Genomic DNA, 24,879 nt, shown 5'->3' with positions numbered 1-24,879 from the left:
CATTCGGATTTCAGCAGAGTGCTCCGGTGCCAGAAGGACTCTCAATTGATATTGAAATTGACTACTTCAAACTTATCTTGCCTAGACTTGACACATGGGCTTCTGTCCAAACATGTCTTATTAACTTTCATTCCCTGAAGTAAAACAAAAGGTTGCAATTATATATGTGGCAAGTTTGGATTTATACTTTGGATAGAGTTTCATTTTGCCCCTGGAGATAAATTTCTGCAGCCAAAATTTTGTGCATGAAATGTGAAGAAAATGGGATATCCCAAAAAATAATACTAGCATTATCAAAATTACTAGCATTTTCAACCCATATTACATGCATTAAAGTGATCCCACTATGCATTATGTTGTGTACAAATCAAATGAATAAAGAGAGAGGTGGGCGTGTATGCAGTGAAAGAGCATGTTCTTCAGAGCAGAGAGGAGGAGGGCAGTGGGAAGGGAGGAGGGGGCATCCTGGGAGGGTACAAGTCTGGGGGGGTATATAAGCGTGGGCAGATTTCTCATGTAGCAACAGACTTGAGAGTGCTGGTAACTACTGTGGATCTATCTGCAGCAAACAGATTTGTCTTTTTCATTACAAATAGAAAAGAAGAGAAAATGGAGATGGAGCCAAATGATGGTCCTGACTACTACGACTACGATGAGACAGAAAACTCCACCATGTGTGACTATTCTGAGTGGACACCATCGTACTCTGTCATCCCGGTGCTGTACATGCTTATCTTCATCCTGGGCCTCTCTGGAAATGGGGTGGTCATCTTCACCGTGTGGAGAGCCCAGGGTAAGCGGCGAGCTGCTGACGTCTACATTGGCAACCTGGCACTGGCTGACCTCACCTTTGTGGTCACTCTTCCTCTGTGGGCCGTTTACACCGCCATGGGCTACCACTGGCCCTTCGGAGTGGCTCTGTGTAAGATCAGCAGCTACGTAGTCCTGCTCAACATGTACGCCAGCGTCTTCTGCCTCACCTGCATGAGCTTCGACCGCTACCTGGCCATCGTCCACTCCTTGTCCAGCACCCAGCTGCGCACCCGTGGCCACATGCAAGCCTCCCTGGCAGCCATCTGGACGCTGTCTGGTCTCCTGGCTGCCCCGACTCTGGTCTTCCGCACCACCAAACATGATGCGAACATCAACATCACATCCTGCGCTATGGACTTCAGCCTGGTGATGACCGGGAAAGATCAAGAGAACCTTTGGATCGCAGGTCTCAGCATCTCCTCCTCAGCTCTGGGCTTTCTTCTACCTTTCTTGGCGATGATGGTGTGCTACGGCTTCATCGGCTGCACCGTCACCCGCCACTTCAACACTCTGCGCAAAGAGGACCAGCGTAAGAGGAGGCTGCTGAAGATCATCACCACGCTGGTAGTGGTGTTTGCCGCCTGCTGGACGCCCTTCCACGTTGTGAAAAGTGCTGACGCCCTCTCCTATCTGGAGCTGTTTCCCGCCACCTGTGCGTTCCTGCGCTTCCTGCTGCTGGCTCACCCCTACGCCACCTGTCTGGCCTACGTCAACAGCTGCCTCAACCCCTTTCTTTACGCCTTCTTTGACCTGCGCTTCAGATCCCAGTGTCTGTGCCTGCTCAACCTGAAGAAGTCCTTGCATGCAAGCCCTGTCAGCTCCCTGTCCTCTCAGAAGACAGAGGCTCAGTCTCTGGCCACGAAGGTGTGACGACAACTGAGGGCCCAGATCCATGCTGGGTGAACAATGCAGAACAATGCAGGTAAATCAAAACTGTACAGCGCTTGGTGCTTGCTCACAGATCGTCTGCGGTCAGTTTCGGGGTGTCACCTTTGCTCCTCTCTGGCTAGATGGACTACTGTCAGCATTTGCTTGAAGACAACAGTTGGGCGTGTGGTTTTGGGGTCTGACCACATTCAAAGTCCAGCCTCACTTTTAGGAGAAGGGAAGCAAAACTGAACTATTCAATACAAGGGACCAAGCATACTCCAGACTTTTTTGGAAAAGGTGGAATGTGTTTTAAAATGACCACATGCTTGTGTTCTCCTGTGGACTTTTATGCAAATGCTGAACTTTAGATCTTTGCACTCCGGTACTTAAGTCCCGGTGAAGTGTAATAATCATGCATTTTCCCCTGCTGTTCTTTTTTTCATTTGTAAGCACTTGAGGTGTGATATCTACCAGACTACCCGGCTCTCCAGCTCAAACTGTAGTATCTGTATCACAGCCAGCAGTGTTACGTATAAGTATTTCTCTAGAAAGGGTGTGCCAGTTGGTAAGACGTGTTGGTGTCTGATAAGAGTGTTGTAAGGAGAGACGGGGATAGTGGGAGAGAGGGGAGAGGGGGAGGGAGTCTCAGACAGACAGACAGACAGACAGATGGCAGCTGACAAATGTTTTCAGGCTGGTTGAGGGCCCAATTAAAAGGTGACTGCTTTGACAGTCTGCTGGAGTGTGTGTGTGTGTGTGTGTGTGTGTGTGTGTGTGTGTGTGTGTGTGTGTGTGTGTGTGTGTGTGTGTGTGTGTGTGTCTGTGTGTCTGTGTGTGTGTGTGTGTCTGTGTGTGTGTGTGTGTGTGTGTCTGTGTGTGTGTGTGTTTGTGTGTGTGTGATTGTCATTCAGTGTCAGAATGACAATGAATTTGTTCCTGACAAAAACATGAAAGCATTTTGTGAATCCACATCATTTTGAATTGATTGTTTATGATTTGTAATTAAAAAAAAAGTGCTTTGAAAACAAATACTCTCTCTCTGGTCTTACTCTGTCACTTGTGATAGCTTAAGTCTCGCTGGAATGTATTTTCTTCTATCCAGTGAATGTGCTTCTTCCTGTTGGTGCATTGCTGAGGGGAGGCAGTCTCCCTCCCATTGTGTTTCGTAGGGTTGAAATCAAAGCATGTGTCTGCAGGAAATGCATGTTTGACTTCTGTTTCCCTCTTTTAGCATGTTTGTTTTATTCTCCTCCTTACAACTCACTCACACAAACAATCAATGAGAACAAAAGTTTCTAAATTGGATCAACCACGGGACATTTGGCTTTGTCCCAGATATATTAAAGTCCTAAGGGTTAATTACCACAATTGCAGGGTTCTTTTTTTTTTATACCAATAGATCCCAAAATACATTCTAATGAGTCTCTGTGTTGTTAGTCTATCATGATGAAGCATAGTTGAATGTATTGTATTTTGCAAACAAACACCACAACAGATTGCTGAGCTTTAAATTAGAGTTCAATGATTTTGACCGTAAAGAGCTTTTTACGGGATGTAATCAGCAACAGCAGGGAGACAGAAGGATCGGACTAATCCTTGGTTACTGACTTGTAGTCGACTATCTGTCCCTGTGTAATACCTGTGACAGAGAATGGCTTAGTCTAAATCACCGACAATTACAGTTATGTCCCATTTAGGTAAATGTGACTCATTGTAGAAGGAAATATGTGTCTTTAATTTCACAGGTGAATTCTGAAAACATTCTTGTCATTGGAAGAGAAAAGAAATCCAACAGCTGCTGCAACATTCACTCCGTCTCCTTCATCGCTGTCCCAGCTCTGCTTAATCTCATCTGAGCCAAGACACAAACACAGACATGCAACGAAATCTTCGTTAAATAGATGTCTGAATTTAGTCAAGAAAGATTGTATAGAATTTCCTGAAAACTATTTGCATTGTACAGCTTGCTGAGAATAAAAAGTAGATTAAAGTAGATTAAATAGTGGCACAATCCATACAGGCAGAGTCTGCACAACAACATGTTTTATTGGTGAAACAGCACATTTAAAAAATCCATGCAGCAGCTAATTTTTACAGGCCGACTTGTCACATTATCCTCCACCTGTCAGCATCAAAGTCAAAGCCCATTGTGAAAAATAATCTGGATAGATTATTTTCATGGTTTTTCAAGTTTTATGGAGCTATGTGATCGTGTTACCAAAATTTCATGGCACGAACTTTGCCAATGCTAGAAAACAAAGTGCTACGAGAGAAAAGGGATTTATGCCCTTTGATCCTCCGTAGGCTGGGTGTTTGTCTGAGATGACTGTTCAGAAATTATTACACAAATGTTTTCATTCCTCTGTAATAACAGAGTGTGAAAATTAAGTGTGTCTACACTGGAAGCAGGCTTGCCGCGGGGAATCCCGAGGGTATAAACAGTTCTCCCTCTCTAAGAAATGACAAACAACTAGAACAGCATTATTGACAATACATTCACAAGCATGTTTTATCATTTAACATTTGCTTCAGCCAAATACTTAAAAAGTAGCACTGACCTCTGTATTGATAATGTGACTGAAACATTATTGTGTTCTGCATCTGGAAGGAGGAGACAGAAATTCTGTCGGTGCAAGGATGAGCACAACTGTTGTCTGAAAACACTAATGAGAACAAAACATCAAAGCTCCATAAAATATCAAAATATAATTAACTCAAACCACTAATTATATCCATAATAGTATCTTGTAGACACCACAGTTAACACCTCATACAACAGTCTTTTTAAACACTTCTGACAACATTAATCTGCGTTACTCTGAACTAAATGTTATATCATATATATCATACATGTCTAAAAATAATCCTCATTATGTCCACTATGAAGAAACCAGTTAAAGGGTCAGGCAATGAGAAGTATTTGAGTTTCACATGAAAACTGTAACTAAAGTATACATCTGCTCCACCACACTACAAAAGGTAAATACTGTTATTTTCATTCAATTACATGTATTTAACATCTGTTGCTACTTTTCAGAATAAAGTAAGATTTTACGAACAAAACATATATTTAATTTATACAATAAAATGTACTCAATGTCAACCAACTGCAACATTAGAAATGATAAATGCCTATATTTTGGCGAATAACAATAAATATAGTAAGAGAAAATAAAAGGGGCGGCTGTGACTCAGGAGGTAGAGCGGTTCCTCCTGTCAGCATGTCGAAGTGTCCATGAGCAAGACACTGAACCCCAAGTTGCTCCCAATGTCAGGCCAGCACCTTGCATGGCGGCTCCGCAAACATCGGTGTGGGAATTGGTGAATGAGATGCAAATTGTAAAGCGCTTTAGCGTAAGGTAGAAAAGCGCAATATAAATGCAGACCACCATTTACCAAAAATTAAAAAGTACTGCAAAAGTCAAGAATCATAAATAGAAAATAGAAAAATGTACGATAAGAAATATAAAGAAAATGTAGGTAAATTAAAACGTTTTTCAAATGCAAAGGAAGGTAGGATTTTCAAAATATTGAGAGAAGAAAATTAAAGAATGTGCAAAAGTTCACAGTATAAAGTATTAAAAAAATATGTGCAATTTACAGAGATAATAATCTAGAAGATGTGTGTAAATGTAACACATTGAGTCAAATACAACTGAAGGTAAGCTGTCAAATATGTGTTTATTTTCTTGTTTTTTTCATTTCCTGTCTGGATGGAGAGAAACCTAAAATCCTCTCTGTCTTTAGAGGTGATCTATAAACACAGCACAATGCAGACGGTAAAAAAAAGGCCAAACCCAAAAACTTCCCAAGGCGGGACAATGTTTGTTTACCACGTAATGCATAATAAAAGAACCTAAAGGCAAAGGTAAGAAGGCCGAGTTTCTATAGGGGTGCACACCTTAACTCATTCATTGTCATATCAATGGCTGACACATAGCCTTTTGTGTTGTTTTAAATCAGGCTCGCAGCCAGCCCTGCTGTTTGTTGGCAGCATGTTTAGCTGTCATAAATCAGAACCCAATAAACCAGGCCATGCAGAAAATAGACCGAGGAAGCGTGCACACATTTCTCCTCCATCCTAACAATGGAGGCTGAGCAGCTCAACCAGCAGACCGGACCTTGAGCCTGGTCTGACCATGGAGTGTTAGGATGAGATGCTGACCCCTGGAGCGTCTTGGAGGACCCTCAGCTTCCTGCCGCCCGGTCTTGCAGTGCTCCTCCCTGCATCGTGCCAGGAGGACGAAAGGACCTCACAGACAGGATAGGAGTCAGCAGGCCAGGCAGGAAAGGAGAGGTAGGGGTTCCTGACCGGGGATATCCTGTCTTTCAGAGGCATCTCTCTGCTTTTAGGGCCTCCATGCATGCTCCTCCTGAGGTCTTTGAGGACAAGGATGCTTCCTTCAGACACTCTTCTACATTGGATTTGTGAGGAAACATATGACAAGTTATCTTCTCTGAGAGTTTGAGACAAGTTGCAGTTGGAGACAAAGAAGAGGTAGGCCTACTGAAAAAAAAGGCAATAAAGCTTAATGCACACATCTGGCCAACATGTGACTCAAACACCTGAGGTGACAAATCAGATGTCTCTTTCTTCCTCACTCTCTGCTTGCACTCCGTCTCTCCTGAGATGGCAGATATTTCAAAGGCGTTCAAACAAGACAGCCATCGCTAGTGGAGACACGTCGTTTCCGACAGCAAAAAAGAGCGGAAGTGCCCAAGCTTTGGGTGACTCCGGATCTTGGGAGTTATGTGAATCTCAGAGAAGATCATCCTCTTCACAAGGCACAAAGTGCCCCTTCATTCCCTCCTCTATCCTCTCCATTGTGCATCCTTGCCTCCCTCGGGCCTAAATGGAAGCCCTGTCATTTGCAGCAGGAGCGATCCAGCTCAGAGGCTCAGCTGCAGTGACATATGCATTGCAGGTAAATATATCTGCACAGGCGAGCCCACAAGCAAGCAAGAAATTAGACAACAACAACACCCAAAGAGGCTGAGTGGTGCAGGTTTCGTTAATTTAGTTAACACCTGCAGTGCAGATGTGAAATTACGGCTTTAATCTCACAACATATTAAACTGCTAAAACTATAATCCTTCAGTTAAATGACTCCCTGTAATTTAGGTTATATATATAAGCTATGTATTATTTTTTTCATAATTTTAAATAAGGATTGTTTGTTTATTCATTCCTTAAGCTGTAGTCTACAGTCAGACATTTTCAGTCAGATTTCAGACAGCTGAAACAGTTAGGCTACTTTACTACACCCCCACACACTGAGTCATAACAAATAGTAGTTCATAAAGAAATGTTATGGCCTAGAATTTTGAAATAACTGTACAAGATCACATAAGTGTTAGTTACCAGAGTACATTTTTTGAAAAAATAATAATGATTAACCACTGATGCATGGCTGTATCACTGTAGTGTATAAACTCTTCCAGTTTTCTGTAAACCAAATTGCATAGGATGAATATTGGGACACTGGGGCTTTGTTTTCCCATAATGGGAGATGAGGAAAACAATACAAAATGCATGAAAGGACATCCTGTCTAGCTACAGTGTGTTGCTGAGTCAATACAAGTGGCATGTAACCGTAACACATTTTTACTTGATCAATTACAGTTTTTTCCGATTGCTGAACGACAGTGGGCACAACTGGAGTCACATGTGCAAAACTTAAACTACAGTCTGCACTACCAACAGTCACCTGAGCTAAACTGTTCACATCACCTGCAAAACTCATTCAAAGCAGCACAACTCTTAACACACGTCTCAAAACAGGCTCAGTGCAGCCAAACACTATGCACAGTCCTCACTGAGATAACACACACTGTCACTGAGAACACACTGAGGGTAAAAACACTAGCATCAAACACCAATACAGAAATTACAAACTTTTTCATCTTTACAGTTTGAACAATTTGATTGGCTTGACACTACTCAATAGTTTATTTAAGGAAAAAATATAGATTGTATAACATACCGATTTTTACGTAAGGTAAACAAGAAGGAATGAAAATCTGCAGTTTTCTTCAATATAGTATTTTGTCTCTAGTAATTTATGGAATTACTGGGAAAAAACTAAAGGTACATTATACCAGTAACAAAGAACAGTGTGACTAATCCTGCCTCTCTCCAGCATCATGTGGCAAGTTTTCTTCATAACATTGGATGTCTGCATCATCTCTAAATACACATGAATGTGGTGTTTCCATTGCTTTCACCTCCATTACTTTTTGAAAAACAGTAAGAACATAGTCTTACTATTGTAAAGATATAGTGTTTTTCACTTTTTTTTATAACCTCAGACATCTTACCTGGACATGTTGGTATCTTTGCTCTTTTACCTGTTTCTCTCAAATGGTACAGTGTATAATTGTTTTATTCTTATTGGTGTTTGTATACAATAAAAGGCTTTCTGAGCTTTCTCTGTAGAAATACCGTATATGTTCACTAACTAGTCTAAAACAAGACACCTGCTTAGGCTGTCAGCTACAATTGCAATCAGCAGTGTTTGATAGGCACCAGACTGAAATCTATTCTGTTTTGAATGTGTGGTTAACAGTTTTGACAGCAGTGTGTTAGCATTTGAACAAAGTGCTGTAAATCTACAGTGTTGTGCACGTTGTGGTTAAAGTCATGGGATAGCCTAAGTGTGTAGAGTTTTGAAAACTGTGTTCAAGCAATGAGAAACAAACTAGAGTTTGGTCCGCATGAACTGCTGCTGTGGAGACTGTAGTTAGAGTTTTGCACATGTGACTCCAGTTGTGCCCACTGTCGTTTAGCAATCGAAAAAAACTGTAATAGCTAGTTTATAGAGATGGACAACACTGACACCTGGTGACCACCATGACAATTCTGTACCCGGAACTTTGGTGTCCGAGCTGATGCAAGCTTCGGAGTCATTAAGAAGACGGACCGGATTAGCCGATGCTAAGATGATGCTAAGGTCCTTCGAAGCGAACATAACAGCCTATTTCTTTCACGGTCTGTGATCCTAACCTCCTTTTTTCACAGTCTGACCTGTATTCAGTCCGCATGGTGTCTCGCAAACAGAAGCGGGTGTGGAAATACGTGGAGGAGGGCAGTCTGCTGAAGCTGAAGTCGTACCTGCGGAAGCACCGGGACCTGGATGTGAACTTCCACCAGGGCAGGAGGCAGAGGAGCCCGCTGCACCTAGCCTGCAGCCTGGGCGACGACGCTGCGCTGCGGCTGCTGCTGAAACACGGAGCCGATGTTTTCCAGAAGGACCGCAAAGGAGACACGACGTTACACATCGCAGTCAACAGGGCTCTTAAACACGGGAAAACAGGCGAGCAGGACACAGAGAGAGAGTCTGTGTTATAAACATTATCCATCATTTTCCATATCTTAACTTTTATTGTTGTTTTTCCTTCAGCGTATGGTGATCTGGTTGAGCCTCTCATAAAGAGCTGTCCAGAAGCTTTGAACGCTCCCAACAGCGCTGGAGTCACACCTCAAGACCTGCTGAACTGGAGGAAACCTAAAAAGGTACATTACACATGCTGTCCATATTCAGATACTGTTCATTTCTGTCTTCTTTTGTTTTTGTAGGACTGTAACTAATGGTTATTTTAATTGTAGATCAATGTGTATGTCATTGAGTCTATGAAATGTCAGACAGGAGAAAAAAAAGAGAATGAAAAATAATCAATCAATCGCATAAATACACAACATCACTTACATAACATAAATGGTAAAAAAAAAAAGCGTGTCATCTTAACTCGTTTTCAATCAATACTGATGGAAAAGGTGTAGGTTTAAGCATTTGCTTATTACAAAGTGCTTGTTTCTCTTGACCAAAACTCAAAAGGTTTTTTTAAAACTATTAGCTGGTTAATCATTTAGGTGAACTCTCAACATTATCCTACATATACCACAGTATATTATATATTTTATTTTATATTACATATTTACTTATAATTTCTTTATGTTCTTCAGAGTGCAGAAAACATGAGCAGTCCATCTGAAAGAGACCCTGAGAAGGAGTGGCAGGAAAAGCTGTTTGGTGAATGCGAGGATGAATTCTGTGAAACCTTTGGAGTATATGATGGTAAATATAAACTCCTCCTTTCTTTTAAGATTATTTTTGGGGGCATTTTTAGGCCTTTATTTCCACAGGACAGATGAAGACATGAAAGGGGAGAGAGAGGGGAAATGACATGCAGCAAAGGGCCGCAGATCGGAGTCGAACCCGCGGCCGCTGCGTCGAGGAGTAAACCTCTATATATGTACGCCTGCGCTACCAACTGAGCTAACCCGGCCACATAAACTCCTTCTTTAATGCTACATTTTATTTTGACGTACTGCACTAGATAATAACACTGCTGTATTTGTTTCACAGCCGATGACTTTCTTCCTGTCGATGATGACGAGGAAGACTTTGGGGACTGGGCTGACCGTATTAGAAATGATTATTTCAATAAAAAGCACGCTGAAGCTCAAAGACTGGCAGCGTCGTCTTCTGGATGGAAAAAAAAGAAGAGTAAACAAGAGAGAGAGCAGGACGAGAAAAGCAACAAGGAGCTGCATAAGAGGCTACAGAGGGAACACGAAGAGTATCTGGCACGAGCAGCACGTAAAGAGGAAGAGACTCGGCAGGGTAGGAAGCGCAGGTACGATGAAAGATGTGCAGCTACTTTTGATGGTGGCTCTTCATCTGGTGGCACAAAGCTGAGCTACAGCGACATCCCCTGGCCAGCTCCACGAGGTACAGTACAGGAGATGCTGGATGTGATGCTGCACGGCGTGGACAGAAAGGACGTGCCAGTGTTTCGTAAAATGCTCCGGAAGCAGCAAGCGCTGTGGCACCCTGATAAATTTGCTCAGCGATGTGAAGCTCGGTTAGAGGAGAAGGACAAGAAGCGGATCCTGGATACAGTTACAGCTCTGTCGCAGGAGCTCAACAGACTGGCCCAGAGTCTGAGGACTTAAAATTTGCTTTTCTGGAAAACTCTGTGAAAAAACTGAACTCTATCCAAAATGAGTTCCATTAATGCAAAAGAACAACAACTTCCAGGACACTGTTAAACAAGAACTTCATCAGGGGAAATTCCTACAGACAAACAGCACCAGTATGTAAATGTAGCACAACCCGAGGGCCCCTCTTGGCATTTATGCACATTAAAGGTGCTCTAAGTGACGTGACGCGTTTTTTAGGCTACAACGTTTTTTGTCACATACAGCAAACATCTCCTCACTATCCGCTAGCTGCCTGTCCCCTGAACCCACTGTAAAAAACGCGGTCTCTGAAGACAGCCCAGGCTCCACAAACGGCAAGCTGGTGGATAGTGAGGAGATGTTTGCTGTGTGTGACAAAAAATGCTGTAGCCTAAAAAACGCGTCGCATCACTTAGAGCACCTTTTAAGGAGAAGATTTCAGGTTTCACACACACACACACACACACACACACACACACACACACACACACACACACACACACACACACACACACACACACACACACACACACACACCTGGAGGCTGCCCAGTACAATGTCTGACCAGTGAGCAGTTGAGGGTTAATGGTCTTGCACAAGAACAACATGGGTGGTAATAATGCTCAGATCTATGCTGAGTCTTGGGATTGAACCAGCAACCTTGTTACAAGCTTTCTTCTGTAACGTTTAGGGCTACCACTGCCATTGAAGTAGACCCCCACCGTGCTCCTGATGTGTTTTTGTGTAAGTCACTTGAAACAAAAGCCTCTGTCTCTATTGTAAATATTTACAGCTGACATTTTCCTGAAATGTGAGCGTGTACTTGCAGGATTGAAACAGCAGAGATGGTACACACAGAGTGTTTTTGTACTGGGTTGAACACGCTGCATAAACATGCTGATTTAAAGAAAATAAAATTAACATCATCCAGAATCCTCTAACCTTGAGTAACATTTGTGTTGAGTCACTTGGGCCTACTACCGGTATTTCTACTCCTAAAGCATGTTAGTCTCATCAAATAAATGCTCATATCTGTGATCTGCAGGTCTAATGTTCGGAAAACGTAAAAATTAACACATCATCCTGAAACAACCTCAATAAAGGCTTTCACACACAAAGAAGAGCAGATGGTCGGCCTGCTTTCAGTGATGGAACCATACAGAATAAGAAGATGCGCTGGTTGCCAGGTTTGTAAAATAACCCCCTTTGTAAAAACTGGCCTTTGACGAGCATATTGAAAACTAGACAAAGGAATTGCTTACACCTAAAATGTATACAATGGCTTATTTTGTATTCTAAAAAGAGTAAAATGTAAATAAATTCCACATGTTTCTTATATCAAAACAGAAATAATTATTCAGGGTAGGTTTTCTGATAGAATTATTTATGATAGGCTACAGAATGCATGGTCTATCCACACTTGTTATAATCGCCAACATTTTAGTGAGTAGAAAAAATATTTTTTATTATTTTTTTATATTTTGTTATGGGTCTCATGAAGCTTGTCTTTGAGCTGCAGAGTGCAGACACGTTAGTGTGCTTTATTATGTTAAGACAATTTCACCAGACCTGTGTGAAATAGTTTCGGGTTAGTGTCGACACTATAATGCTATAAATGAAGTCCAACGCTACATTTAAGAACCAATATGATGTAGTTTGTTCCCATAGCTGTTAACTGTCAAACCCCATTTAACACCTTTCCATTTTTTTTTTTTCAATATGATTTTTAATTAAAAATGTTTTCCCTCCCCATTTTCCCATCGATCCGCCCACACACCCTTCCAAAATGCTCTCAATTTCTAATTTAAGAAACAACGACTATTTCAGAGGATGCGACAATATCTGGCAACAAGGAGACGCAATTGCCGGGCGACGTAGCGGGAATAAAGGCCATAGCCTATTTCTGACTGAGGCTTTTTTTATAACGCACGATGCTTCTTTCAGCCCCATTTGTCTACACGGCGGGTTGACGGTCTATCTTTTAGTTTGCTCGCTAGTTGCTCGTTTGTGAGCCGCCAGCGTTGCGTCGTCGCGCCGTGTTTTTGCGCTGTAATGACAGGTGTTCAAAGTAAAGAGCCCACAGGATGACGCCTTTCTCCAGGATCGCGCGATGCACAAGGTGCATTAGGGAGGTTTCTCTCTTTGTTTTCACAATGTTTATTTAATAGACATCAGACGGTGACAAAACGGTACGACACCCAGACTCAGAATGAGAAAACTGACCCTTCTGAGAATCGTCTTTATTAATAGACAACAATTAATCCCCGAGGGGATGTTAATTAGTTAAGAGGTTTACCGACTCGTTTAATTTTGTGATGTCCTATTTTCGCTTGTAGTAACCGGCTCGTTGTCCAGCTTCAGTAGGCTACAGAGAGATTATAAGGCGGCGGAGGAGATCTGTCTGCCAGATAAAGATGGTGTTTCGGAGCGAGGAGATGTGCTTGGCGCAATTGTTTCTGCAGTCCGGCTCTGAATATGACTGCATTAGTGAGCTCGGGGAGCTGGGGCTGGTCGAGTTTCGAGATGTAAGTACAGATGATGGATAAACACTCTTTTGTTTTGTGTAGGCCTATTTTGTCATCAGCGTACAATACTTTGTGCTTATTTATAGCTATGTATATTTTTAGTGGGCCTGTCTTTACTGTTTTGAATACAGAATAAAAATACCCTACCTTTCCTTTTTTCGCTCTGCATGAATAAATGTTCTAGGGCAGTAAAGTAAAATCTATCTATCTATCTATCTATCTATCTATCTATCTATCTATCTATCTATCTATCTATCTATATATCTATATCTATCTACAGTATCTATCTATCTATTTATCTACAGTATCTATTTATTTATCTACAGTATCTTTCTATTTATCTACAGTATATATCTATCGACAGTATCTATCTACAGTATACATCTACAGTATCTATCTATCTATCTATCTATCTATCTATCTATCTATCTATCTATCTATCTATCTATATAATAATGTCAAATTACTCCTCATTGTATTTGACCTGGGGAGAGGAGTATTAAAAAATTAAGTACATATAATATGTATATATGTAATATGTAAACCATATAAACATCAATAACAATATAACAGCCAGTCTAAAACTGTGTAAAGATGCCATGATGAACCGTGTTATTGCACATGCTCTGACTGATGCAGTAACTTGCAGCTCACCTGACCTGTGATGCTCCTCTGGTTTCAGCTCAATCCGAGTGTCAGCTCATTCCAGCGGCGCTTTGTCAGCGAAATCAAGAGATGTGATGAGATGGAGAGGATTCTGGGTAAGAGAGCACCTGGGGTGGTTCATGTGGGTGTAGCCTTGAGCATACACCTGGACGATAAATCATCAGGGGCAGCGCAGTGTGCAACTCATGGCTGATTTGTGTTTTCTAAACATGGTCCCTCAGAAATTTAGATTTAGACAGCTTGCTCTGGCGCTCACAGTAATAATTACCATGAAACAAACTGTCAGCATTTCTTTGTGGACAGGATACCTTCTGAGGGAGATCCAAAAGGCTAACATAGCTGTTCCAGAGGAGGATGAGAGCCCAGTTGCTCCTCCCCCCAGACAAGTCCTTGAGATCATGGTAAGTGTCATTTAAACCACATTTGACTGAATATGTGCCCATTTTGTACACTTTTCATAGTGTTTAATTAAGGGTATTTATATGCACAATAGTGTCCTATTGGAACATAGAGAAGCCTGGCTATTCAAATCTCTATATACAAGATAATATAATACAGGTTTTTGGTTGCTACAGTGGTGCAGGCATGTCGTTGCGTCCTCCACATCTACTAACGTCCACATTTCTATAATTTCCCCTTGAAGTAGCTTTGTGGTTGAAAAAAATCATACATTATTCCACACTGTCTGACAGTAGCATGCATATATACTGTATCATCTTCCTTGTGCTCTTGTTCTTTCATGTTTTTATTAGTGCACCAATCCATCAAATGGAAATATTCTAGATTTCCCCCCAAATTAAGTCTGACACATTTGGTATCTTTGGAAACTTTGGGATCTGTACTAGATAATACCTCAGTGTCATTTTTGACTGCCTAGGCTCCATGTAGTCGTCATGAATGGACAGACAATAAAATGAATGACGTCAGACTTTCACTTTCATTCCAGCATGTAGCCCATCATCACATCATGTGTCATCATATTTTCAGTTATTCTGACTTACTGATACATAACCTGGGTTGAAGACTCACCTGCATACATGGTAGAGAATGATTAGAAACCTGGATGAGTTGTTTATACGAAACAATATCCTGGCTTCAGTGCTCCTTTTAACATAATTTAGGTTTCTAAAAACTGGGGTTTATTCAGGTGTCTAAAAGTAGGATATGATGTCTAAATGCACAACACATAACTGATAGTTAAAATAACTTTTAAAAAGTCATAACTAATTGTGCACTTTACATTGATTTCATATTATTCATTTTATTTAGTTCATAATTATCAATCCTATACTTTCTGCTACTGAGTGCTACTATTTTATTTCTTATTTTAAATTAAATATTATTTATTTTACCTTTTTGTGACTGGCTGCTATAGCAATGCAAGTTTTGTTCTTTAATGTTAATGAAGTATCTCTCTATGGAGAGTTGACAAAATAACGTAAACACATCATGAAAAACAAAGTTAGGTTTAATAAAAGTCAATTATGCATGCAAATACTGTTATAAAGACGGGTCATTTAGGTTACATCTCAAGTGGTATTTGTTTTCTCTCCATGTTCTGTATATTAAAAAAAAAAAAAAAAAACCTAATTGGCAGATGACAAATACAGACTCAAGCTGGTGTTCAATGTGTGTTGATGTGCAGGAGCAGCTTCAGAGGCTGGAGATGGAGCTCAGCGAGGTGGCCCGAAACAAAGAGAAGCTGCAGAGGAACCTCCTGGAGCTCACCGAGTACACACACATGCTGAAGATCACACGGACCTTCATACACAGCCGCTCCAGAGTAAGTGTGGTTTTTAACCGTCTGGCATTAGGGCTGGGACGATATGCTTTTGTCCCGATTCGATTTTTTCACGATACATGGGTGCCTATCCGATTTGTGTTGCGATTTTAATTTATTGTGATTCTAGTGTATTGTGATTGGATAGTATTGAGTATTGCAATTTTCTTTTCCTTCTTTAACAAAAACAAAAGTTGAATAATACACCTCTAGAGACAATATATGATGAGACATTTCTAAAAACGAATTGTTTTCTAAGTTTTGCTGGAAACAGATACGATGTATTTGCCATCAGCGGTACCGTATAAACAGAAAATATTTAGGTCAATCATTGGTTTAAAAAAAAAAAAACGATTCTAGGGATAGGAATCGATTTAAAAAATCGGTGCGAAAAAAAAATTCACGATTAATATGATTTCAGATTTTTTTTTTCTTTTCACCCCTTTCCGTCATATACTGCTTTATTCCCTCTGTGGTTGCATTGCAGGCAAGATGCTCCCCCCCCTCCTTGCATCTTGTTTTCTTGTCACTGACGTGCTGTTTCCCGGGGTGACATTGGTGGAACTAGAGCCGACTAAAAAAAATTAATGATGTCTATGTGAGACAGGCGTTTGTGAAAATAAACATCACATTCCAGCGTGTGAACACAACCTCGTCTTTGTGTAGGACCATGTAAGGAGCAGATAATGTAAGCTGTCATGAATGAAACATGTTCCCTTTTATAATTAGCATGAGGCTCTTGGTCCCCAGTATGAAGAATTCCCCACTATGGAGACAGACTCAGTGACAGGATGCACCGGTATGCAAAGACTCGGAGCCAAGCTGGGGTGAGCTGCAATATGTGTCATTTACACCCTTACAACAGGAAGCCCGAATGTGTGCTATCAATGAACCGTAAACCCAATCTGATCTCTCCTGGCTGTAGGTTTGTGTCGGGCCTCATCCAGCGGGTGAAGGTGGAGGCCTTTGAGCGTATGCTGTGGAGAGTGTGTAAGGGTTACACCATCCTCAGCTACGCAGAAGTGGAAGAGAACCTCGCTGATCTCGACACTGTGAGTTAAATTGTGTACTTTATGATGGATGTCAAGAGAGATACTGTAACATTTGTTCTGCCTGTCAAAATCAAACAGGAATTGCTATTTTTGTTATTTAAGTCCCTTGAAAACCTATGTTCTCTGTCAGCTTCTTACTCTGAGCAACCGAACACTATTATCTGCCAAAGTAAGAAAGCTTTTGGAGATTTCTGCATTTGTGTGTTTGTCTTTGTTTTATACACTACTTTGCGGTTCATGTATTTCTGTGCACACCAATCAGTAGTAGTAGTAGCTTTTATTTGTCACATAGAGTTCACAATCAGAGTTTAGAAACATTTGCATCAAAATGTGATGATAGGTGTGGGGTTATTGGTTTATGTTGCTTATGTAAATCTGATCAAACTACATCCATACAGTGGATATGTTTGAATAGCCGGTTCTCTTATTGGCAAAGAGCAATGGAAAACATATAGATAGATATTTTAAGCCGATTGCCGCTGGTTAATGTGACAGACATCACCTTGGTGATTTCATCCAGTTGTAGGTAATTAACGTAAAAAAACGACCAAAATGAAAAATGTGTCTGTTCCCTGGTTAATGTGCTCTCTGCAGCTGGAGTCTGTATTCAGCCAAAGATCGTTTGTGAGTTACTGAAAGGAAATAAATGAAAATGTAAAGTTACAAAGAAATAGAGAAGTAATAGTGAGATTATTTGAAACCAAGTTTTCGGGGGCTTTAGAGTAAAACTCCATGACCAGGATTTAGCTGGCATGTCAATGAAATGATGCTGCAGTAGGGAATCGAGTTATACATCCTACTAGTGTGCCAACAAAAGGAAGTATTGTGGTAGAGATACAAGTAAAAGTTCTTTGAAAGGCTGTGGTGATAACTTCCCTGATCTGTGTTGTTTCAGGGTGAAATCAGCAAAAGTGTTGTGTTTCTCATCTCTTTCTGGGGAGACCAGATCGGACAAAAAGTACAAAAAATCTGCGACTGGTAAGAATTACATCATCACGTGACTTAAAGTTTAAATTCCTGTTGCAATTTTCTTCATTATCATCGTACACTTCTCTCTGTGTTGTCCTCAGTTACCACTGCCATCTTTACCCACACCCTGAGAACGATGAGGAGCGGGCAGATGTATTGGACAGCTTAAGGACTCGCATCCAAGACCTTAACAACGTAGGGCTGATGAAGACAGACAGGAACATTTAACACCTACACACACTTTCTCAGTGAATTTGCAGTAACCGTTGTGTTCCTCCAGGTGCTGCACCGCACTGAGGACTACCTGAGGCAGGTTCTGCAGAAGGCCTCGGAGTCGGCCTACACCTGGGTTGTGAAGGTAAAAAAGATGAAGGCAATCTACCATATCCTGAACCTGTGCAGCTTCGACGTTACCAACAAGTGTCTGATTGCGGAAGTGTGGTGTCCCGTCAGTGACCTGGCAAACCTGCGGGGGGCGCTGGAAGAGGGCGCGGTGAGTAAAAGGAAGTATTAGGGCTTACGTTCCAACGGTTGGACAGGCTTACCTGGAACATATCAGACACCAAAAAGAGTCCTTTGATTTCAAAAAGAATTTGTCCGTTTATTTTTGTCCATCACTACACACGCAGTTCGCCAACAGGCATGCAGAAAATAGAAATAAAGTTTACTTACTTACATTTGATTTGACGCACCAAAGCAGCCTCTCTAAACACAAGTTTTATTTTTATTTTTTGTGGAAGTCAAAATTCGATTAGTATTTGATTAGTTGCATAGCTTTAGTAGTTAATTAGGTGTAGGGGTAAGATGATAATCATTTTCTTTTTTCTTGACCTGATTATAAGAGTAACTTTTGGCCTTTTTATGGAATTCATTGGAATTGCTTATCAGCTGTTATTTACTGAACTTGTACAACTAATATACATTTAATTATTTCCCATTAATACTAGCAGAAGGCTTTTTGGATGACTCTCCTAAACCACTCCATCTGTCATGTTTTTTTGTTTTGTTGCATTATTGGCTGTATGATTTTGTTGTTGGTGTAGTTTTTGTCGGTTAGCATTTTCTTCTCTTGCTGTTACAGAATGCTCCAGCCTTTTTCGTATCAAATTTCTCACCCAGAATGCACTGGGGAAAAACACAGAGAATCGCTCAAACCTGTGAATATTTGACTTTAGACATGAGTGAACTAAGGGAGCTAGTGTTTTTTTTTTTTTTTACAGAGAAAAGGTGATTCCACCGTACCGTCTTTTGTGAACCGCATCCCGAGTTCTGACACCCCACCCACCATGTTACGAACCAACAAGTTCACATCTGGCTTTCAGAGCATTGTGGAGGCGTATGGGGTGGGGGACTATCGCGAGGTAAGCCCAGGTAAGAACTCACACTGTGTCTTGTAAAGAATAAACTTTAAAGTGCCTTTTTGTTTGCTATAAGGAAGTTCAGAGTAAGCGCATTGAAGATGTGTCTCTCATCGACAGCTCCCTACACCATCATCACATTCCCCTTTCTGTTTGCTGTGATGTTTGGCGACCTCGGCCACGGAATGGTAATGAGTCTCTTTGCCTTGTGGATGGTGCTGATGGAAAAAAAGCAGAAGAAGAAACGGTCCAGTAATGAGGTAGGAATGAGTTGTTCCTTTCATCCATAATGCAGAGTTTGATGATTGTTAGTTTTAGCTGATAGCTGAGTCTTTGCTGATCACAGATATGGGCGATGCTCTTCAACGGACGTTACATCATCCTCATGATGGGGCTTTTCTCCATCTACACCGGGCTGATTTACAATGACTGTTTCTCCAAGTCTCTCAACATATTTGGCTCTGGGTGGAGTGTAAAGGCTATGTTTACAAATCAGCAGTGGACGTGAGTTCGCAGTAAAATACACGTTAAGAATTTGTTTTTTTATGTCCGTACATTTGATCTTTTAATGTTTTTTTTCTAAGTGATACTTCTCTTTCTTTACATTGCAGAAATAAAACCCTCCAAACAAATGCTTTGCTCACGTTAGACCCTAACGTCAGTGGCGTTTTCATTGGGCCGTACCCATTTGGCATCGATCCTGTGAGTAAATACACTCAGACATTACAGTCAGGGTGTAATGGTTGATTGACTTTCTTATCATTTTCACTGAGATGCTTTTTAACATCCCACCAGATATGGAACATGGCAGTGAACCGGCTGTCCTTCCTCAACTCCTACAAGATGAAGATGTCAGTTGTTATCGGGGTCATCCACATGAGCTTTGGAGTGGTGCTGAGTGTCTTCAATCACTTGTGAGTGGCTCGAGATATAAGTCCCTGGCAGTAACCTAGCATCACTTTTGTTCATGTACTTACAGCATGGGGTCCATCAGTGTCAGGCATCAACATACAAAATAATATATAGATATACATCAGCATTCCGTGTATTGGGATTGGCTGGTATCTTTATTATAGTGCTAGTATCTTCTGATATAGCACTACAACTGTCACAACTCTTGTTTTTATATTTTTATTGTAGCAACCTCTTAACAACTGCCAGAAAGGCTACACATGCTAACTAACTAACCAGCATCGACACTTAATAAAGTGTAAAAGATAAAATTTAATGAATTTTCTTGAATGTATTGGCTTTAAGGAATTTGAATGAGTCTCTGGGCCTTGGACATTATGTTAACAATACTAAGAGTCTACAGCCATGTACATTCATATTTACTTGGAATTAAAGGAGTTTCAGTCAGTTGTTTATTTTATTTTAGAATTTTCTTATAAAGAAACTCCTCTGGAAATCAATAAGTAATAGGTAACTAACTATATGTACTTTTTCATATTTACACAAGAAAACAACACCAGCTTATTTATCACAGTTGTCTCAGCAGCTAATTATTAATATCACTAATACAACTGTAATATAAAAAAAAAATAATTCACCAATGAGCATGCTATACCATGCAATATTGGAATTAGTGCACTACTCTACTACTACTTTTAGCTTAAAAACATATTGTTTTAATAAGCATGTAGGGTCCAATCATTAAAACCACTCTCTTATCACTTTCTATATTCCCATACTTTGTTCTCTCCCTTCAGGCACTTCCGACAGAAATTTAATGTCTATCTGCTATTTCTTCCTGAGCTGCTCTTCCTGCTCTGTCTCTTTGGCTACCTGGTCTTCATGATTCTCTACAAGTGGTTGGCGTTCGGGGCACGAGACTCCAGCCAGGCTCCCAGCATCCTCATCCACTTCATTAACATGTTCGTCATGCAGGGGAAGGATCTCACTCCTCTCTACCCAGGACAGGTACAGTATGTGTTGACGATCTGAAACATGATCAGCTCTGAATACATTTACATCCTTGCTAATACATTTTTGTTGCCTTGATTTTACAGACTGGGCTGCAGATTTTCTTAGTTGTGATAGCTATGCTGTCAGTTCCTGTGCTGCTGTTAGGAAAACCTCTTTACTTGTATTGGCTGTACCGTGGAGGCAAAGGCCTGCGCAGACGCAGAGTATGTGTGATCAAATGTATTTGAAATATATTACATGTTCAACCTGAACATTTATCAATACTTCAAAATTTCGAAAATCAACGCTGTTGTCTCCCCTCAGGGTTATGAGAGGGTGAGGCGTGTAAGTGAGGATGACAATTCCACAGCACCATCCTATGAAGATGATGAAGAGGAGGGACTTGACAAAATGCCAAGCAGAGAAGCTCTTCCCAAAGAGGTCAGAGATCCACCAGTACCCTGCCTTTATATGTTAAATGTAGCATTTCAATGATTTCAAGTTGCAATATGTACAGTCATGTGAAAAAATTAGGACACCCATGCTAAAGTTGACTAAAAAGAGGAATAAAAAAATCATCTTTTGGAAATTGATCTTAATGCCTTAATTAAAAAAATGAGGAAAAATTCAACCTTTAAGGACACCAATTTTGTTAATGAATAAATGTTCTTCCTTAAAATACAGGGGGCATAAGTAAGTACACCCCTATGTTAAATTCCCATAGAGGCAGGCAGATTTTTATTTTTAAAGGCCAGTTATTTCATGGATCCAGGATACTATGCATCCTGATAAAGTTCCCTTGGCCTTTGGAATTAAAATAGCCCCACATCATCACATGCCCTTCACCATACCTAGAGACTGGCATGGTTGTATTTCAGTTAGCCTAATAGCTGGTTTGATTTGCATTGAGAGATGATTTTATGGAAAGTACCCCATAGGCTCAGAAAGGAATTGTGGAGCTAATGTATTACTGTGTGAACACCAGCATTGTCTTTTTATAAATTTCACAATACAGAAATATTATATAAAACAGCAGAGCCACATTATCTGGACTGCATTTTCAGTAGTATGAATTAAGTTCAATATCTTATATATTATTTGAACTGTTTTGCAGTTTGACTTTGCGGATGTGCTCCTGTACCAGGCCATTCACACCATCGAGTACTGCCTGGGTTGCATTTCCAACACTGCATCATACCTGCGTCTCTGGGCGCTCAGCTTGGCTCACGCCCGTAAGTGCGGTCACAAAAAGTACCACTTTAATTTCTTTACCTTGGATATGAAAATTATTTTGTGTGTCTTTGTGGGTTGTTTATCTTTTTGGCCTTTTGTTGTATTGTTTTCAGAGCTGTCGGAGGTGTTGTGGGGCATGGTGATGCGCCTGGGTCTGAGGATCACCACGAGAGTGGGGGTGGTGTTTTTAGTCCCTGTGTTCGGCCTCTTCGCCATGCTCACCGTGTCCATCCTACTAGTCATGGAAGGTTTATCAGCGTTCCTTCACGCTCTCAGACTTCACTGGTGAGTCTCATTGTACCAACTGATCTGAAAATTCTAAATCATTCTTCAGTTCAGGAATATAATATTGTGATATGAGACTAGACATTGTATTGGATTGTAGCTGTTGTAATTAGCTGATTATTTTCTCAATTAATTGTCATCCCATCGCAATTTCCCAGAATGAAAGATGATGTCTTAATATTGCTGGCTTTGTTTGAACAAACAGTCCGAAACACAAAGACATTCGATTTACAAGCAGAGAAGACTAAAATATTTACCTTTTACAGGCTGTGAGCAGAGGATTTAGGGCATTGTTGCTTTAAATAATTATTCAAACACTTGATTGATTATCAAAACAACATCTATTCACTCATCATATCACCACCAAATGCCCTTTTAAAAAGTGCTTAAATAATGGGTCTTTAAAATATAGCAACATTATTAAGAATGAGACAATTTTTTCAGTGTGACCTAGCTCTGCTTAATTCAGTTTCCTGTTTGTGTTTTGCTTTCCTTATCATTTGTCAAAGCTCCCATGACATAGTGCTTTTTGGATGCTTTTATATAGACCTTAGTGGTGCCCTTATACTGTATCTGAAGTCTCTTTCCCGAAATTTAGCCTCGGAGCAGAATTGTGCCATTTCTGTGTCTGTAGCTATTGAGGAGGAGAGAGGGGGGGGGGCAAGGTGGAGGGTGGGGGTGTGGCCTTGACCAACTGCCACTTTGCTCGTTTTAAAGCGATGATGTATCTCTCCCATGGGTTGGCCAAATTCTCTGGGCGGGCGAAGCAGAGAAAGGGGAGGTAACCTTGCTTGTTATGACCTCATAAGGAGCAGATCGGTTTACACCTATCGCCATTTCTAGCCACTGGGGGACCATAGGCAGGCTGGGGGAATGCATATTATTTATTATGTTAAAAGACCTCAAAGTGAAATTGTCATGCCATGGGACCTTTAAAGTGCCATTAATTGCTCACTTGAACAATTGATTTCAGGGTGGAGTTTCAGAACAAATTCTACCACGGGACTGGTGTCAAGTTTGTGCCCTTTGACTTCTCCCTCCTGCCCTCGGTTTTTGAACAAGATGGCTTGCTCTAAAAAAAAAAATGGACTCTGAAGTATTGCATAAGAGTGGAAGAAGACTTAATAATTGGGAAAGATGCTGGAAGTTCAAACAATTCACACTGTGGTGACGACAACAAACCTTCAAGACAATGGACTGAAACTCACTCTTGTAGCAACGTTTTTCACCATGACGATTTTTAAAATGTTATCGGCTGTGCTGACTGCCTTACTACTGTACCCAGCAAACCTCTGAATGTACAGAGGTTCGAAATTCTTCTTGCGTTAATGATTTAATTTTGTAGGTGAGATACTGCTGAACATTACTTGCCACACCGGTTAGGTGAGTTTAAATATTTTATTTGCATTGTGCTGTGTAAACTGGTTTTGTATTATTTACAACGTGGTATTTAAAATAAACAGTTATACAGTGCAATGTAAAGTCACAAGAATATCTATCGGTGACCATTTCAAGCATCCTGATGTAGTGCCATAGAGATTCACTTCTGATGATGATTATATATGGATGCCTTTGGGTCTTTTAAAACTGCTCATCCACATGAGAGAGAACCTGTACAACTCAAAATCTAAAGTTAAGAAAATAAAAACATTACAACCCTTTTTGTGAGGCATAATTTCACAAAGCACTTTGCAGAAATGATTGTACAATGAAAAGTTTTCACTGATGACTGTGATGATGCCAAATGAAAATAATCTTCAACTGTTAGCTGTTTGCTTATACTTATTAATGCATTAATTTAAGCGTAACCTCCCCTGTAATCAATAGAAAAATGTCAAATACTCCAGAAAAACTCAAGAGGCCTTGGGCCTTTCTTTGATGATACTGCTTGTTGCGTTTGTTAATGATAATTAATCATGGTATTCATTTAAATTATTGTCTGTACAAGAGTCTAATATTTTACGATTTTGATGTGTTGAATAAAGGTTTCAGCAAATGCAAGCAAAGCATTCGTGTTAAGTGAGATTTATTTAGCTCCCTCATTCATTAATTTTGGTGGGCAGGTAATCAATAACAAGAAATTACTTCCATTATCATCAATCCATCACTCTTGATTGACAGGCTGTTCTGTCAGAATTTAAGTTGGGTGAATGAGAAAGTTTACAACGTTTTTGCATACAGATATTGTCTTGCCCTCAATTCTTGTTTATCTTCCAGACTGAGCTGTTACACCGACAACAATGTGCATTTTGACAACACTATAAATTATCATGTTATATGTGCAAAGTTTCATGTAATATGGTGATAATTTATTATTGTAACATGAAACCTTTTACGTTTTAACGTGATCAATAGTATATTGTAATAAAAAACTTTTCTTGTTGACTAACGATAAGTTTGTATGTTGTAACTACATGAGAATATATTGTTAAAACGTGAAAATATCTGGTTATGACGTGAA

General features: G+C 40.5%; 3 protein-coding genes across 5 annotated transcripts; all 3 read left to right on the top strand.

Annotated features, from left to right (window-relative positions):
- Positions 1 to 513: 513 nt before the first annotated feature.
- Positions 514 to 2,712, top strand: aplnrb (apelin receptor b). The gene has a single exon (XM_039780018.1). It carries the CDS (start codon positions 610 to 612, stop codon positions 1,681 to 1,683), a length of 1,074 nt encoding a protein of 357 aa, XP_039635952.1. The 5' UTR covers positions 514 to 609; the 3' UTR covers positions 1,684 to 2,712.
- Positions 2,713 to 8,576: 5,864 nt separating this feature from the next.
- nfkbil1 (nuclear factor of kappa light polypeptide gene enhancer in B-cells inhibitor-like 1) lies at positions 8,577 to 10,938 on the top strand. The gene is made up of 4 exons (XM_039780017.1): positions 8,577 to 8,996; positions 9,084 to 9,196; positions 9,647 to 9,758; positions 10,050 to 10,938. Exons 1-4 carry the CDS (start codon positions 8,723 to 8,725, stop codon positions 10,637 to 10,639), a joined length of 1,089 nt encoding a protein of 362 aa, XP_039635951.1. The 5' UTR covers positions 8,577 to 8,722; the 3' UTR covers positions 10,640 to 10,938.
- A 1,559-nt stretch (positions 10,939 to 12,497) lies between these two features.
- On the top strand, positions 12,498 to 24,425 carry atp6v0a2a (ATPase H+ transporting V0 subunit a2a). Of its 3 annotated transcripts, none has more exons than XM_039780015.1 (21): positions 12,498 to 12,764; positions 12,982 to 13,170; positions 13,853 to 13,931; positions 14,140 to 14,237; positions 15,482 to 15,619; positions 16,346 to 16,443; positions 16,542 to 16,668; positions 17,564 to 17,646; positions 17,739 to 17,832; positions 17,918 to 18,130; positions 18,858 to 19,008; positions 19,116 to 19,255; positions 19,342 to 19,499; positions 19,607 to 19,697; positions 19,791 to 19,909; positions 20,705 to 20,915; positions 21,005 to 21,124; positions 21,225 to 21,341; positions 22,015 to 22,132; positions 22,247 to 22,418; positions 23,392 to 24,425. In XM_039780015.1, exons 2-21 carry the CDS (start codon positions 13,060 to 13,062, stop codon positions 23,492 to 23,494), a joined length of 2,541 nt encoding a protein of 846 aa, XP_039635949.1. In that variant the 5' UTR covers positions 12,498 to 12,764; positions 12,982 to 13,059; the 3' UTR covers positions 23,495 to 24,425. The 3 variants fall into 3 exon arrangements, with proteins under 3 accessions (XP_039635949.1, XP_039635947.1, XP_039635950.1); XM_039780013.1 differs by having other exon boundaries at positions 12,498 to 12,834; XM_039780016.1 differs by having other exon boundaries at positions 12,498 to 13,170; positions 16,367 to 16,443.
- Positions 24,426 to 24,879: the final 454 nt, after the last annotated feature.

The sequence above is a fragment of the Perca fluviatilis genome, chromosome 17 (assembly GCF_010015445.1).
Source record: "Perca fluviatilis chromosome 17, GENO_Pfluv_1.0, whole genome shotgun sequence".
In the NCBI taxonomy this organism is placed as follows: Eukaryota; Metazoa; Chordata; class Actinopteri; order Perciformes; family Percidae; genus Perca; species Perca fluviatilis.
Note: the sequence above shows the minus strand (reverse complement) of the source record. Positions and strands in the feature narration are given on the sequence as shown.

What these genes read in the sequence shown, in the direction of transcription:
- aplnrb (XM_039780018.1), top strand. Translation starts at nt 610, where the DNA reads ATGGAGATGGAGCCAAATGATGGTCCTGACTACTACGACTACGATGAG.
- nfkbil1 (XM_039780017.1), top strand. Translation starts at nt 8,723, where the DNA reads ATGGTGTCTCGCAAACAGAAGCGGGTGTGGAAATACGTGGAGGAGGGC. An exon ending in ACTGGAGGAAACCTAAAAAG is followed by an intron (nt 9,197 to 9,646) that starts GTACATTACACA and finishes TATGTTCTTCAG; the next exon opens with AGTGCAGAAAACATGAGCAG. An exon ending in AACCTTTGGAGTATATGATG is followed by an intron (nt 9,759 to 10,049) that starts GTAAATATAAAC and finishes TTTGTTTCACAG; the next exon opens with CCGATGACTTTCTTCCTGTC.
- atp6v0a2a (XM_039780015.1), top strand. Translation starts at nt 13,060, where the DNA reads ATGGTGTTTCGGAGCGAGGAGATGTGCTTGGCGCAATTGTTTCTGCAG. An exon ending in AAGGCCTGCGCAGACGCAGA is followed by an intron (nt 21,125 to 21,224) that starts GTATGTGTGATC and finishes GTCTCCCCTCAG; the next exon opens with GGTTATGAGAGGGTGAGGCG. An exon ending in CACGCTCTCAGACTTCACTG is followed by an intron (nt 22,419 to 23,391) that starts GTGAGTCTCATT and finishes AATTGATTTCAG; the next exon opens with GGTGGAGTTTCAGAACAAAT.